The sequence below is a fragment of the Heterocephalus glaber genome, unplaced genomic scaffold (genome assembly GCF_053883595.1).
Source record: "Heterocephalus glaber isolate CG9 unplaced genomic scaffold, H.glaber_assembly_v1.0 deba00001720, whole genome shotgun sequence".
Taxonomy (NCBI): domain Eukaryota; kingdom Metazoa; phylum Chordata; class Mammalia; order Rodentia; family Bathyergidae; genus Heterocephalus; species Heterocephalus glaber.
The window spans coordinates 4,180,391-4,198,171 of NW_028258433.1; the positions used below are offsets into that span (position 1 = coordinate 4,180,391).

General features: G+C 37.6%; 1 protein-coding gene across 9 annotated transcripts in view; it reads left to right on the forward strand.

The window, feature by feature from the left end:
* Fry (FRY microtubule binding protein) overlaps window positions 1-17,781 on the forward strand; it is a 475,943-nt gene that overhangs the window by 263,763 nt on the left and 194,399 nt on the right. For 8 of the 9 annotated variants that reach the window (XM_087199565.1, XM_087199561.1, XM_087199560.1 and 5 more), the window contains one exon: window positions 4,886-4,939. In XM_087199565.1, the coding sequence (XP_087055691.1) occupies window positions 4,886-4,939 (54 nt within the window). Of the gene's footprint in view, window positions 1-4,885; window positions 4,940-4,974; window positions 6,234-17,781 lie in introns of those variants that run through there. The other variant, XM_087199568.1, reaches the window with a different exon arrangement.

Genomic DNA, 17,781 nt, shown 5'->3' on the forward strand with positions numbered 1-17,781 from the left:
AGAAAAACAGGTAGAGGTTGGTGTGTGTGGTGTGTGTGTAGCTTTCTGTTGAGTGGTGGCAGGCTTGGCGAATCATTCACAAACAAAAGCATTGTAAAGCATGATTTAACACTGTAAGTGTGACTTTGAACTCTGATAAGCATGTGAAAGGAGAAGTATGTGAGAATTTGCAGTCTCACAGGGCGGGTGTGGGTGGTTCCACTCTTGGGGACAACTCAAAGAAGGGCTTCCCTAAGGAAGTGATATTTGAACTGAGCCTTCAATATGAGCAAATAGAGATAACACTTGTAAGAGATCACTGGCCACTTTTGCACTAATTCTTGTCCCCGGTGGTGGTAATCATTTGTTCAGTATTCCACCCAGCATGATACCTGTGTAACCCTCAGTAACTGTTGAGTAATGAATAAAGAAAATACCTAATACAAATGCTCATACTAGGATTGTGGCAAAGATGTTCGTGGGATCTGGGGCTGCCTCTTTTCACTTACTTAATTTTCACTTTTGTATTTTAATTGGTTTTAGAAAACTTTAGGGGTGATATTATAATGTTTATTTACACAGGAAATGGTATTAACTTTAATTGCCAAATTTGTCATATGCATTCACCTGAGTCTGTTGTTTACTTAATTCATGTTGTTCTTTCCTCATTTTTCTCTCTGCTCTCTGAGACCTGGTGTGTTCTAGATCTTTCACATCTAGTCCTTTCTAGATAACATACTTTTGAAAGGCTTATTAGCCTGGTAAGAGCACAGTATTATTCTCTTTTCAGTGACGGTGAACCTTTTAGAGCTTTCAATGATAGAAGCAGCCTGCTGCTGCATGAGTTCCATAGGTTCACTACCACTGGTTTAGATGAATATGTATGCGGTATATCACGGTGAGACAAGTTTTTGATTCACAACACTCTGGTTTAAACTTCACATGTCTGAGAGAGCGCAATGTGTATGTTGCTTCAAGAACAGACTCCATGGATGGGAAGGAGGCTTGCATCTGCCTTGGATATATGTCATTATTATGGAAGTGAGGCAGCCAGAGGGTATGTGTGACCAGCTAAGGGTAAATCATGTTTTCTAGGGCATCTGTATTGACCAGAGGGAAACTTAACTGTGTTTTTTGGTTGGTTTGTTTTGGTTTTGGCATGGTTTCTAATCCAAAGTGATATGTAGAATCAGAATTAGCTTCTATTATAGACAGCTCAGTTAGGTAGAAATATTATAGTCCATCAGACAGGTCGAGGCCCTGAGGGAAGTCAATGTGAAAGATGAGACCACATTACCACTGTGGCTGGAGGCACATCTGTTGAAGGCCAGGCCTCAAGATAAAGATGGAATGACCGGGCCTACATGCCTCCCCAAGGGATAAGCAATAAATTGAAGATTATACTTAATTGGTATCACCTGGTCCAATAAAGTCTAGATAAACATCAGTAACCCAGGTGGATGACCAGGACTTCCTGATCCTTCCCTTCCTAAAAAGGTCCTTGTTCTTTCCATGTACACTTGTTACATGACCTGCTTCCCCATTGGATCAATATTACCTAAGCAACTATACTTGTAATCTTATTGGTTGATCATAGTTTTGACCCACATTATACCCACCTCATGATTTTTGTACCCATCTCAATTTCACTCTGTAAAACTTCCTTTGAGAAGTGGGCTCACTGACAACCCACATTCAGGTCCCCTACCGTCTCTCAGGAGCTATCTCTCTCAATAAATTTTTCTTACTCTTAACCTCTGTTGTTCCTTAGAATTCGTTCTTCAATTTCAGAAAACATGAGCTCAGCATATCTGACATGTAGCAGGTTGAGAGTTATATTATTTCCCCTGTATCACTTCCATAGCAAAAAATAAAAAATGTAGCCAAGGAGAAGTAATTGTATAATGCCCTGCGGCAAGGTTAGTGAAGGACCTCTAGCATAAACAAAGATGTGATGATTAGGGAGACTCATCTCTATAGACCTTGGTCAATACCAAGATTATTTCTGTAGATAGTTAGATGTAGTACAAGGCCAATCACATGCCTAGAATTCACCAGTTACACCTAGTAAATGTCAGATAAGTAAGTTTTCCCTCAGTAAGTCTTATAAATTGACCTTATTTTGTTTCTATATCTAAGGACTTGGAATTGTGTATCACTTTCAACTTTTATGATCTGTCAAGTCCCGAGATAAATACTAAAATTTTTTTGATTAGTCCCATAGTTTTTATTATGTTCTTTCCATTCAAAATACAAGATAACTTTTATAGCATCAGATTATTTTAATTTACAAATAAGTATGTATATATTTTTATGATATACATTATAATATTTTGATATATGTATACATTGTGCAATGAATAAATCCAGCTAATTAACATATCTATCCCTTCACTTACTTATCTGTATGTATGTGTATGTGTTTTGTAAGAACATTTAAATCTGCTTTCTTAGCAATTTTTGAGTATAAACATCTGTGCTAGTTAACTTTAATTGTCAGTTTGACTGAATTAAGAGATTCCTGGAGAATGGGATCATGGGGTACTCTACTCATCAATGGATTAATCACTGATGTTTGTAGCTGAATGTGGGCCCAGTTGGAAAAGGAGTCAGTGAGACTTGCCTAAGGAGGCTACAACTCTCACCGGTGCCCTGCCCCTGTGCTCTGCTTCATCACCACCTTAAAGTGAACAGCCTTGCTCTGTCATGCTCTCCCCGTGTGCTATTTCTGCCTTAGAGCCAGCTGACCATGGACAGGACCCTCTAAAACAGTGAATCAAAACAAACTCTCCTCTTTAAGATTCAAGTATTAGAGATTTTGTCCCAGCAATGAGAACTTGATCAATATGATTTCTTATACCATGCAGACTGCTATAATAAATTACCATAAACTGGGTAATTTGTATAAAATAAAAATTTATTGCTAACATTTCAGAAGACTGAAAAGTCTAAGATTAAGGTCTATTGCACATCTATTGTCTGGTACAGGCTTTCTTCCTCATAGATGATGTCTTCTTGCTGCTTCTGCACATGACGAGAGACAAAGGAGCTCGCTCACCCTTAATTCCATCCACGATGATTCTGTCCTTGTAATCGTAATACTCTCCAAGGCCTTACTGTTCATCATCAGCTCAGGGATAAAGTTTTAAACATATGAATATTAGGCACACATTCAGATCATATACTACAGTCACCATATTATACAATAAACCTCCAGTATTTATTCCTCCTGTCTAATGAAAATTCTGTATCCTTTGTTACTGGATTCTGGGGTGCTGGAGTCTTTTAGAGGTGATTTCTAAGTCCTTAATCTCCTAGACAAAGAATTGAATGAAACAAGCATAAACAGTGACAAAGTTTCACATTTATTAACAGGAAATTTAAAAAAACGAGAAGTGTAGGGGGAAAATGGGCTCTGCAGAGAAAGTTTGGGTTGAGGAAAAACTTAAAATACACCCTACAGTGTAAAGTAGGCCACTGTGAAGAGGCAGGATAGTGAGTGCTAAATGTGACTCTCCCACACTGCCACCACGTGTAGGTCATCCTATCAAAAACCTGCTGGAGGGCTGGGGATTTAGCTCAGTGGTTTCGCTGCCTGCTGCGCAAGCGCAAGGACCCGAGTTCGATCCCCGGTACCAAAAAAACACAAAAAACCTGCTGGAGTTCTCATGAGATGTCCACATGCAGGTTTTGGGAACTGTTTTTGTGTTTTTGCACATGTTGTCCTGTATCCTGTCAGGCCTCCTTTCCCAGCTAGTTTTGGCCATACCCTATCTTCTTGTCTTACATTGACCAATATCTCTCTGTTTCTCCCTTCCTCACTTACCTCCCAGCACCCCCTGGTAACCACCATTCTACTGCCTTCCTGTTTGTTTTGAGACGGGGTCTTACTATATATTCCAGGTTGACCTCAAACTCACAATGGTCCTTCCTCAGGCTCCCAAATGCTGGGATTACAGATGTGCACTACCACATCAACTTGAGTTTAACTCTTAAATTCAACCTATAAGTGAGATTGTTCAATATATTTCCATGTCTGGCTCTTATCATTTATCTCCAGGTTCATCCATGTTGTTGCAAGTGACAGTATTTGCTTCTTTCTCCTTTATTTTTGTTTTGCTACCAGGGATCGAACTGAGGACCTTGCGCTTGCGAGGCAGGTGGCAGAACCACTGAGCTAAATCCCTGGCCCTATATCTGCTTCTTTTTTAAGGCTGAATATGCCATTGTATGTATGTATATAATACATTTCCTTTATCCATTCATCCATTGATAGACACTTTGTTTGATTCTTTATCTTGGATGTTGTAAACGATGCCCCAGTGAAGATTGGTATGCAGATACTCTTTGACATACTTGTTTCATTTCCTTTGGATATATACTCAGAAGCAGTTCTATTTTTAATTTTTTGAGGTAGTTCCATACTGTTTTCCTTAATGGCTATACTGATTATATCCCCATCAACAGTATGGAAGGGTTCTCCTTTCATGCCCTCTTCACCAACATTTATCTTTTGTCTTTTTCGTAAAAGTCATTTTAATAAATATGAGGTCATATCTCCTTGTGTTTCAATTTTCATTTCCCTGACTATCATCTTCTGTATGTTTTGGTCAAAGAAGATAGTTACCAAAGCTGAGCATGATGGCACACACCTGTAATCCCAGCACTCTGGAAGGCTGAGGCAGGAGGCTTGAATGTTCAAGCCCAGCCTGAGCAACTTAGTGACTTAGAGTCTGAGGAGGCCCTGAGTTCAATCCCCAGTTCAGGGGGTGGGGGTGAGTGTTGGTCACGGGGAGTGATTACCAAGAGTTAGGGCAGAAATGACCAACATTTGTAAAAGGAGAAATAAATGAGAAAATTGTAACAATAATGACATTATTCTTATATATATTCTTTTTCTTTGTAGGAGAAGCCATTGACAAAATCTCTACAGCGAGGAGAAGACCCCCAGTTTGATCAAGTAATGTAATATATAATATATTTTATATATCAAAATACACAAAAGGCAAGCCCTGGGTGCTCACTTTTGTAGTGAGGAATTTCCTCAAAGAGGATACAAGTATGTGGTTTTAAGAACTGTGCCCTGCAGCATTTACAGTTGAGTTTTATGGATGTTCAGTAAATGTCTTTTGATTTGATTTAGAAAGAACTAGCAAATGTGGAAATAATATGAGTAGGCCCTCAATTAATTGTTTCCTAAATCTTTGTATGCCAGAATTAATAAAACTGATAAAAGATAAAGGAAATTTCATTCAAAAACTTCAGATTCATTGAATAAATGATACTATGTGATGATCAGGTCTCTGCACTAGAGCTTATTTATACTTTCATCAATCATGATTTGAATGCCTACTGTTGTCAAGATATATTGCTAGGCACCAGTTTTACAAAATCTAGGATAACTTCAACCCTTCAAGAATTCACAATCTTGTGAAAGAGAAAGCACCTCAATAATGATTATAAAAGTATAGGATCTTTGATTCTAATAAGAGAAAATAATATATAAAATTAGCAATTTCAGGTAGAATAAATGCAAAGAAAGTCCTTTTGAAACACGTCAGAGCTACCAATATTGTAAAAGGTACATTCAACTCTAAATAGTAAGTAGTAACACAAGAAAGCTGTAGAACCATTTGAAAATGATGGATAATAGGGCATCAGAGGAAGTTGGAGATGTGCTTGTGGTGTTTCCTACACTGCTGCATCTGATGCAATAGAGGATGAGCATCTTTAAAAACCTCAGTTTGTGCCAGCATCAGAGCCAAAATTCTGCACCATGGTATGCACGATGTCCTGTTCTATGTAGGGTGATTTTTATAGTCTAATTGAAGGACACAAAGAATACACTTTCATAAGGCTTTGAAACTGCCTTCATTGTGGAACGCAGAGGAAGTATCTATGGTTGTACATGCCTGGATTTGTGTGATTCAGAAGCATCATGCTCTGGAGACAAAGTCCCTTGTTTTCTGTGTTATGAGATATTCTATAAGGGTCACTTCTCACAATCCTGCTCAGGGTCAACCTGCTAAGGCTGGTGTGACCCTGGACTCCCTGTCTTGCTGGAAGAGCTGGTTGTTTTCTAGAATTGCTTTCTAGACTGCTGCTGAGTCAGAGGGTAGGTGCATCTCTGTGTGTCATTTTCCCTAGTCAAATTTTCATCACTTGCTATTGTTACCTGCAGATGCTGGGATTCTCAGAGGACCTTGGTGAATATGTACATGATGTTTAGTGTCATCATTTTAGAAATGGGGAAGGTAGTGGTTCTTTCTGTTCTGTTTATATTTATCGTCTAACTTCTATAATTTTTCATTTTATTTTATAATCCTTGTCCCTTTATCCTTTCAAATTATCAGTTTTTTCTCCCAAAAAATGTTTTTATTTTCCTTCAGCCTAATAATGTACCTGTTCTTTATGTTCTAAGAGAATACTTCTTTTAAATTTTATCATTGTAATTAATAGTTAACTGAAATAATTAGGCTTAGGTATAATTTCTTACTTTTTATTCAGTGTTGTATTTCTGGATTCCAATATTGTGGAAAAGAATTGTCTTTTAAATTAGAAAGACCTGGGTTCAATTCCCAACTTCAATGCTCAATTAGCATGATTACTTTTATAGTAACCAGGAACCTCATAGTGTTGTCCATGGAGCCATATGATCAGCATCATCTGGGAGCCTGTTAGATGTACAGACTTTTGGCGTCACCCCAGAGCTGCTGAATCTTCCTCTTAATATGACCCCAGGTGGCCCACCTATCCATTAAGCCTGAAGGAGCCCTGCTCTGTGACATCACTCTGTGTAGTACAGATACTCAAGTGTGTCAAAGTAATGTGATGATCATTGAGAGCTTTCCAAAGACAAATAACATTGTTCTCTTATCTTAAAATCATAAGTTCACACCTGAACCATGAGAGAGAACAATCTACAAAGTCTATCTCATGATAAAGAAAATGTTTTAAAGCAAGACTCCCAGGCAACAGAGAAATTTGATTGAAGTTGGTCCACCTGTGGGCTCAATGAATAAAGTCAGCAAACTTTTGAAAAGTATCTGCTGTGGTTTGAATAGGGTCCCTCCAGAACTCAGGTGTTACCAATGTGGTAGTACTAAGAGGTGGGGCTTCTGGGAGGTGATCAGGCCATCGACTGCTCCTTCAGTGCCTTATAAAAGGGTTTGATAAAGGGGTCTCTCCCCTTTACCTCTCTGCTTTGGGAGGACTGGTGTTCACAGTGCCATTTTGCCTTGATGTTGGACTCCAGCCTCCAGAGCTGGAGGAAGTTCTGTACTTTATAAATTACCTAGCCTTGGGTATTTGTTAATACTATACTAGCACAAAATGAACTTAAGACCGGGCTCTATCAGCTATTTCAACCAACAAATTATAAGATTGTGGCACAATTGGCAAGACCATGAATGTATCATGCAGTCTCTAGGTCTTTCAGTATTAAACAAGAGTACGTATCTTTAATGAAATAAATGTTTGTTTTTATTCCAAACACTAGGGTTTTAATCTGGATTTCCACAGAAATTTGTCTAGAGGAAAAGAACAGACTGGAGATGCTAGAGTTGCATAGACACTATTGACTACAGATTAGTTACAACTATTAATAATAGAGGTAACAATTAATAAGTACCATAGAACAGGCACTGTACTGAGTACATCCTTTAAATAACATTCAACAGGTTTCTGTTGAGAGGATATTTTTTCAGTCTCTTCTTACTATTTACCACTTGTGTGAATGATAGAGTATAATAAAGCTGAGCTTCCTCTGTTTCACTGCCTGATCCTGGATGGCACTATTCACTCCTCCACTTAATCAGCTCATGATTCATTTTCCTCTGACTAGAAATAGAAGCACAAAAAGAAAAATAATAATGTAATACTTTATAATTTACTAAGCTGCTTCTGACATCGTATCTCACCTGAGATGGCTCAATCCTTCCAGCAACTCCAAGGAGATACCACCACCACCATCATTATCATCCTCTCTCTACAGTGTAACATTTAATGCAAATGAGTCTCACAATAGTTGCCCTATATTATATGACGAAAGCCCAAAGCAGCCAAGACTGAAATCCGTGTGTTCAAACTTTAAAGCCTGTGCTTCTTGCTTTATAATTTGTTGTTTTTTAAAAATTAAGTTGATGAGGGCCGGGGATTTAGCTCAGTGGTTCCCCCGCCTACCTCGCAAGTGCAAGGTCCTGAGTTCAAACCCCAGTACCAAAAAAAAAAATTAAGTTAATGATTGTCTTACATGTATTTTGGCCTATTAGTCTGTTTTTCAATCTGTATATATGATAATTAACTTTATAAGGTCTTATAAATGAATCTGATGATCGAAAAATAAAAGAGGGGTAGAGGGAGGGGGGGAAGAAGGGAATTGAAATGTGTTATGTACATGTACCCATCCCCTACAGGGAATATAATTATTTTGTACTGCAAACATGTACTAATAAAAGTCAAAAGAAGAAAAATAAGTTGATGAGAATTTAGAGAGAAATTTTCAACATTAAAGGACCTAAGGTAGTATACCAATTTCAATTAAATTTTGCTGCTAATGATAAAATAACAAAGAAGGGAATAGTTAGTATTGAGTAATAAACTGTCTGCTGGATACTTGTAGTCCTATATATACCTCTTTCTCCAATGTGGAATTCTTGAATCTGCCAGTTTTCCAGTTTGAATTTAAATACATATTTATTTAGAGGGTAATGTGTCATATTTCTTTAAGTCTTTCATATTTTATATCTTTATAGTCTAAACTATTGGTTTTATATACTTTAACTTAATCGTAATCTAATCCTATGTAAAATAAACCTGGAAAAAGCCCTATTTTTTCATAATTGACAATATAGTTTTTTGCAAATGGAAAAGGGGCCCAGAGATGGAGGGAGAAAGGAGAAAAGAGGGAAGTAAAAAGAATTGAGATTTATTATGTATAAGTACTCTCCAGGATGAGTGTAATAATTATGTAGCAAAAACATGTATTAATAAAAACTTAAAAATTTGAAAAATAAATTTAAAAATAAAATAGAGAATTAAATTTTTAAGTCAAGTGTTAGTGGGAAAAAAATACTAGTGAATGCTTTATACTTTATACCAGAAATACCAGAAATTTATACTTTATACTTTATACCAGAAATTTGTCCTTTTTTACTTTCCACAAATTTTACTAATATGAACTTGACACACCCTTACCCAGCCCTTGTTACTGGCAGCTGTGTACCAAATGTTGCACCAGCTTGTGGAAATAAACAGAAAGGAAGCAGGTGCCTGCTTTAGAGAGGTCCTCCCTCCCGCCCAGTCTAGTGAGTGAGATAAGTAAAACACTTGGTAATTGGATAAATGAGAGGGCTAATGAGTAAGCTAACAATGCAAAGATGGAGTTTGGTGGGAACCCCCAGAAGGCAGGGAGGGCAAAGGATGTCGAGCAGTTAAAAACTGTGCCAACCTAAGTTTGTAATAGCGAAAGCTTGGAAACAGCCCAAGTGCCCATCAACTGGAAACTGGATAAAGAAGATATGTTTTTTTTTTATAAAATGGAGCACTACTCAGCCATAAAGAATGAGAAACTGACATTTTTAGCTAAATGGATGCATATTGAGGCCATACTCTTAAGTGAAATAAATAGGACACATGTGTAAATACCAAATAGTTTCTCTGGTTTGAGAAACTGAAAGTGTAAATAAGGACTAAAATTATTAAAATGAATAATTGATAATTTGAAATAGGAAGAAAAGGTCCAAAGGGGTAGGGGAAGTGGGAGGGGAAGGGAAAAGGAAAAAAGAGAAAGGGAAAAATTATGAGAAAAGGAAAAAATGGAAATGAAGTCTATGTAAATAGGGAAGAGTGGAGAGGGTAAAGGGAGGTCAGGGGAATGGGGAAAAAATAAGAACCAAGACACATCATGTACAGGTACAAGCACCCAATGATAAACGTAAATGTATTGTATACCTAAAATGTACCAATGAAAGAATTTAGGAGGAAAAAAAGAGCTGTGCTAACCTAATTGTCTTCAACTTGTAATTCCTGCTTGTGCAAAGTAAGGAAAGGAAATTTTCAGTGGCTTCTTTGAAATAGCTAAATTAATTGTCAGGGGTTATCAAGTACAGTGAATGAAAGTTGTCCTGGTGCTAAAGTTCTTTAATTTAGTAAATATTTGTTATGCACGTGAGTGTGCATGAACACGTGTGCACACTCCCAGGATCCCAGGACTGTGACCCATATCCCTAAAACTTCAGATCTCCAAGAGGCTCAGATCTGGGCCCGCATGAATAAGAAGTGCCACATGAATGCTGCAGGTAGTGGATGTTTTGAGACTCTAGGGTCAAGTGCAGAGAGAAAGCCTTGTGAAACAAAGCATAGTTTACCAGGTGTCTAAAACACTACAATCAGGATTTTTCTGGGTGTCAATGATAAGAAAAATGGACAAGCAAGGTTTTATTTGATTCATTATTAATTAGGTATATTACAACTAGTTAAGAAGAAAATCCAAAAGCAAACATATTTATACATCTGGAACAGTGGAATGATTGTAAAGTCAGAAGCCAAAGCAGTATCTTCCCTATGGAGGAGGGAAGGCACATGAATGGCTGAAAGACACTGAAAGGTCTCTTCCCTCAGAGTGAGAAAACTAGAGAGGTTTAGCCCCGGGTTTCCATTGAAATACATTTTCCCTATAGACTGAGAGTGTTAGGAAAGAGATCCGCCCATGTAGGCAGGAAGTTATCTGATTGTAAAAGGCCTTACTGCCAGTGGGATGCAGTTTTATCCTGACATACCAATATTTAGGTGATGTGACAACCTGATGTTTATTCCAAAGAGTCAGTGTTCATGAAGAAGTGATGGGGAGACCTTCAAAGGGTAGAGGCAGTTTGGAAGGTTGGCACTGATAATAGATTTGAGACTAAAAGGACCTGAACTAAAACAGAAGCAGGGAGACTCATAATACAGGATGAGCATAAGGAAAATTATAGAAAAATGGTGAATATTGGTTAAGAAAGAAACATAATTTTAAACCATGGTTTGAAGTGATTTCCACGAAGTTCAAACACCAGGGGCTTGAAACCTGATAGAATCTGCACAAGGTGTACAGATAAGAATAATACAGGATTCCTGTCCTCAGGGGTTTCAATCCCAGAAGAAAGACAGATGTCTACACAAATAATTCTGCAATGGTAAGGCTATATTAGAAGTATACATCAACTTCTGTAGGAACTCAGAGGGGAACGATTAATGGTGTCAGGAAGGTGGATGACTGTGTGTCACAGGAAGCAATAAAGAAGCAGTGATATATCCCTTATCCAGATGAACATGATGGGCCAAGTTATAAGTCTCATGGACAAAGGTGAAGTCAGAGGTGGAAAAGAGTAGCATGCTGGGGAATAGCAGAGGCTGAAGTTGGAAGGATGGACCGTGGCCTGTTGCAGTGAGTTCAGCTGCCATGCTGAGTAGACTATTTTCCATGCATTAGAAGCTTGTCAAGCAGAGGAATGCTTTGCTTGCGGGTGGTGGAGGAAAACAGGGGAAGCTATAAATCAGTTTTACATATCTGAATTTTCAGGGATGTTGGAAGTCCGGGGAGGAATAATATTTATGTGGTCATTCAACAAACAGAAGTTCAGAGGGTAGAGAAGTGAAGAATATCATAGGAGAACATAAAGAGACAAGGACGAGGAGAGTGAGATCCTTAAATGAATAGCCAGAAAAAGAGTAGCCAAAAATGTGGAAGAATCCTAGGAAGATGTGCCTTTCCAGGGAAGAGTTGGCCCACTATGGCAATGGGGAAGGGGCACTGAGAGATGCAGAGGGCAGAGCTGGAGGTTAGCAGGCAGGAGCCCACAGGAAGCTGGCTGTGGCAGCCACAGGGGCTGTCATTTACATGTAGGGTGCATTTTCATGGTTGATAGGTTAGCGTTAAATAGTATGAGACTTGCTTTCACACCTAAGTTATAGTGGCTGATTATGATTGGCATCATCAGAAAGCAGTGTGCCAGAACAGAATCCTGGTTCCAGATGACTTCCTTTTCTGTGATCTGTGGAAAGTGTCCTGTGAATGAAAGGGATGGTGAGCTTACCATTTTACCTTCAAGTGGTTTTCTTCTATTAAATTCTATAGATATCCTATTTAAATGTAAAGGCTGAGGCATTTGTTTTCAGATTCTCCAATGAAGCAATAGCTAATTTCTGATGAGGGTGGACCTAGTAAAGTTAGGTGGTAGTCACATCCAGCCCAAGTATCAAGTTAACCCATTTGAAAATGAAAACACTCCAAAATAACCCTTACTTGGCTGGGGATTGAGCTCAGTGGCACCGCGCCTACCTCGCAAGCACAAGGTCCTGAGTTCCATATCCGGTACAAAATAACTCTTACTCGAGAGAATATGCAGCCTTTACCTGGTGGTGAATGGATTGATGACCGTTACTAGTGGGTTCTGTACAGCAGGTACAGTTCTCATGACTACTGTCTTCACTGAATTCCTAAGTATCTGTCCTTCTTCCAGCCTGCTTCTCAATCACACATGCATTGGTGACACGTCTTCCTGCCTCACTGCCATCTCTCTTCTTGTTCCCTAAAATCTGATTGGTATTCTCTCCACACAAAACCAACAGGGACAAACCCAGCACCGGACCAGTAGCCTTTCTGTGATCCTTTCCTCAGAGCAAAGGATGCTTTCTACCAAGTTTTCCTTGAAAAGTCTCCCTCCCCAGGGTCCTGTGATGCTGCCTAGCCCCAGATGCTTACTGTGCTTACTCTTATCTCCTGTGCAGTTCTTTACACAACTGCCTGAGCACAATGAGATCATTCACTTGGGACGATAAGTATCTGGATTCTAATTCCTATGCTCTGGTAAGGCACCTTTGGGAGGTAATCATACTGTACATGCAAAAGTGAAATAACTTCCACTTGCTGCATGAGACTGTTTTAAGAGACAAAGCTGAAGCAATATTTCAAATAGTAAAACAGTATGTAGTGTGCTATTTGTGTTACAGGTTGAGTATCTTCATCCCAAAAATCCAAAATCCAAAATGCTCCAAACCCGAAAGTTTTTGAGTGCTGACATACCTCAAGCAGAATATTCCCATGACAGGAACTTTGTTTAAGCCTTTGGAAGCTGTGGCTGATCTGAGAGATACAAACAAACTTTTCTTACATACTGTTAAGGGGTAACACCTGACCTGCAACTACTGCAGGATTAAGGCACAAAATTCTTATAAATGTTATGTAAAATCACCTTCAGGCTATGTTTATAAGGTGTATATGAAACACATGAATTTTATGTTTGGGCTTGGATCCCCTTTCCCCAAGATATCTCATTATGTATATGCAAAAATGCAAAATCTGAAACTCTTTTGGTCCCAAGTGAATACAGGATACTCAACTTGCACTAACTCATTGTATGCTTATATCATTAGAAAACACATAAACAGTTGTCTAAAAGTCAAGGGCAGAGAAAACACACAAGAAAGCATACATGTTTGTAACTGGAAGGTGTGTGAAGTAAAGGTTCTGCAATTACTTTATTCAACAGCCAGAATTTTCATTTTTGAGTGTGCATGAATCTAGTAATTCATTAATCCACCACCAAGTAATGGTTGTATTTCACTAATGGCTAAAAATGTTGGATATTTTTCATATACTTATTGACTATTTATATTTCTTCTTTTGAGAAGTATCTGTTCAATTTACTTGCCCATTTATTGGGGTCTTTGATTTTTTTGGTGTTAAGTTTTTTGTGTTTTCTGTGTATTCTAGATATTAAATCCTCTGTCAGAAGGATAAATGCCAAAGATTTTTCTCCCATTCTGTAGGCTGTCTTCCCTCTTTTAGCTCTTTCCCTTGCTGTACAGAAACCTTTTAATTTGATGTTGTCTCATTTATTGATTCTTGCTATTTCCTGTACTATTGGAATACTATTCAGAAAATCTTTGCCTGTGCCTATCACTTCAAGTGTTTCCCTACATTTTCTTCTGGTGATTTCAAAGTTTCTAGGCTTATAGCTAGGTGCATTTTGAACTGGTTTTCGTATAGGATGAAGAATAAGGTTTTAATTTCCGTCTTCTACATATGACTATCCAGTTTTGCCAGCACCATTTGTTAAAGTGACTATCTCTTCTCCAACATATAATTTTTGTCAAGAATCAGATGGCTGTGGTTGCATGTATTTATTCCTTTGTCCTCTATTCCATTGGTCTGTGTGTCTATTTTTGTGCCAGTACTATACTGTTTTTGTTATGGCTTCATAGTATAATTTGGAATTGGGTATTGTCCCTAGTCTTGCTCTTTTAACTTCAGATTGTTTTGGCTTTTCTTGGTCTTATGTGTTGCTATATGAAGTTTAGGATTGTTTTTTTCTAGTTCTATCATTGGAATTTTGATTAGATAGCATTGAATCTGTAGATTGCTTTTGATAATGTAGTCATTTTAATACTATTAATTCTGCCAATCCATAAACATGGAAGTTCTTTCCATCTTCAAGTGTTGTCTTTAATTTCTTTCTTCAGTGTTTTTTAAATTGTAGAAGTCTTACACCTCCTTGGTTAGGTAGATCCCTAAGTTATTTATTTATTTATTTGATACTACTGTGAATTTAATTGTTTCCCAGTTTCTTTCTCAAGTAGTTCATTGTTGCTACAGTATATAGCAAAGCTATTGATTTTTGATGTTGATTTTGTATGTTTGCACTTTAGTTTCCTACTATGTTAAAAATGCCATCCATCAACAGGGAAACACATGGTAAAATATACCCATACATTTATCATGGGGCTAACATAGCTTTTTACCATCTTCGGCAGTAATAATTTTCCTGAAAAGGAAACAGAACAAATGTTTCAACATTGATTCTAACAAATTCAATAAAATCTGTTCAGAATGTATAAATGAAAAATATAAGCAATTAAGAGTAAAAACAGGGCTGGGGATTTAGCTTAGTGGTTCCGGCGCCTGCCTCTCAAGTTCAAGGTCCCGAGTTCGATCCCCGGTACCAAATAAATAAATAAATAAATAAATAAAAGTAAGCTCTTTTAAAAAAAAAAAAAAAGTAAAAACAAACTGGCTTTGGATTTTATGTAATAGTATCATTCAGCATTTCTTAAAAATTCTCCAATGAAATGATTCATTCTATGAAATGAAACAAGATGCTGAACTCTTCTAATTTTCACGAAAATTTTATTTAATGTATAGGTTTCTATATGTTTAATTTTTGTTAAATTATTATATTTGGTGTCTGTTAGTCACTTACAAATAATATAATGAGAGTATAATATATGATTGAGTAGTAATGAATTATATTTGCAATTACTTGAATAGATCAGTATTTTGTGGTATTACTCAGGGTGTATCCTGAACCCCATGGTTGCTTGGCACCTGGACTTATTTGAGAAATTAATCCATCCATGGAGTTACTTTAAAATGATTTCTTAAGTGCACCACTCATACTAAGTTAGCCTTATTATTGTAAAATATGGAATGACTCCATTGAGTAACTATTCAAATATTTATTATGAAATTGTCTTCCTTGCATTTAGCAAGTATAATATAATGCTTATGAAAATTCAGTGTCTTCCCTATAGCATAACAGACAGTCTCTTCTAGCCTATTTATACGTAAAAAGTCAGAGTAAACATTAGAACATTTACAAAGTGCATTTAGTTAGTATTCCCCCCTGCCTCCCTGAAAGAGAAAACACCAGTGTGAAATAGTTGTGTGATTCCATGGACTTCATCTCCTCCTGTGGCCCAGAACCTAGCTCATGGATGCTGGAAAAATATGATCATTTATATGCAACAGGGACATCTTTGTTGTCAGCCTGCCTTCTTTCAGCAGCAGCACAGAGCTAGAATTCATCTCCCCACTGGCTCTGGTTCCCGTAAATGAAGGAGTTGAATAACCAAGAAGCCAACTAGGCCTTCCTCCCTTCCTGAGTGTTGAGGGCCAGGTCTTGCAGATTCCACCCTTCCTTCCTGAAAGCCTGGCCTCCGCAGGGTAGGCACAGAGGAGATGGAAAACACATCCACCCATACTGACCTTTCCTCCCTTCTGAGGTGTTCTCAGTGTATTTGCCATGGAAAGTGTGCTCTGGAGATCCAATACCAAGAAGAGCTTCTCAGTGACTTTTTAATGGGTAGAAAAAAAATATTTTAAAATAATCTATAACTGAGGTTTGAAGAACACTGTTGACATTCTTTACAGGGAATGTGGGTTACACCTAACTGAAGTAGCTGAACACGGTGTACTTTCTCCAGAGATGTTTAGGAATCAAACATAAATTTCTATCGCCTTTATGGGTCTGTAGTGAGTAATGGAGCTTGTAAATATGCCATACAAGTATTTTTAATAACTTCGTTTAGAATAGTTTGGGAATTATAGAAAATTTGCAAAGATAATTTCAAGAATTGCCAGTTTCTCCTATTGTTAGCATCTGACATCACCATGGTACATTTATCACAAATAAGCCAGCCTCGGCACATTGTTAACTAAGCTCTACATTTGTATTTCATTTGTTTTCCACTAATATCTTTTTGTTGTTGTTCCAGGATTCTATCTAGAATACCACATTACATTTCATCATTATACTTCCTTAGGTTTCTCAACACTTACACAAGTATTTTTAAAATGTTGAAATAATAATAGGTGCTTTGGGATTTTTATTACCTATATATTAAGTAAGACTCTTAACTCATAGTTGGGGGCTCTGAATTCTTATCCCTTTTTTCCCCTGTGGAAGGAACCTCCTTCCTCTCCCAATTCAAAACATTTTATTTTTATTTAGTTATTTTGCAGTGCTCGGGATTGAACCCAGGGCCTCTTGTTTGCTAGCTAGACAAGTATTGTCCCACTGAGCTACATCCCTAGTCCGAAATCAAAGCATTTTAGACAATAGTGACTTGGGAAAATATACCTTCTTATGCAGGAGCAGCATTAGAAAGCATTAGTAAATTACTACTTGACATATACCATGATTCTCTTTCTTTCCAAAAGTTACTGCTGTTTTATCCACCACCACAACAGGAAAATACATTGTGGTGGCAGATATAACCAGGATGGGGAGGCTCTTCTTTTTAAAAGATGACATTGTTTTCACTTTTAAAAAAACACAGTTATGGCGACTAGGTTCACAAGGCAAACTGAATGGAATAGCCTGTTTGTTTTGAACTTCTATTAACATGTAACCAAAGATAATTATAATTTAGTATATTTAATCATTGTTTTAGGAGAAGGAACTTAAAACTATCAAGGAGTAAAATGTGAGGAAGAAAACCTTAATTGTTTCGTTCAATTTAAAGGGCTTCTTTTAAAGGTGGTGATAGAAAATCCTATTGACACAAGCACTTTAGCTACCTTCACCTTAGTTTCCTGCTTTGTCAAAGGAAGTGAAGCCTCACCTGCTTAGCTGCAGAAGTAGGTTAACCATAGGTTCCTATTTCTTCTGTCACCTCCCCAGCTCAGCCTGAGATCTCCCATGTCCGAGACCTTGCAGTAACCTCATTCAGTTCAAATATATGTGTTCTACACACACCACTAGGGAGATAAACCTCCCTGTACAACTTTTTATGGGATCAGTGTCCCATTCAAAAATCTATAGGAGCTTCCTATTTTCTAAATAAAAAACTTTTCCAACATTATGTCCTTCCACTCTGGAATACCGACTCCCCTCACCTTCAACATGTTAACTATTATAAACATTAAAACAGGTAATTGTTTCACGTCTTCATTACCATAGGCTTTCCTGCCTCCGGTCTTTGCATATTTTCTTTCCTGATTCTCATCTCAAATTTCTACCCTTGCTTTTAAAAGCTTTGGGC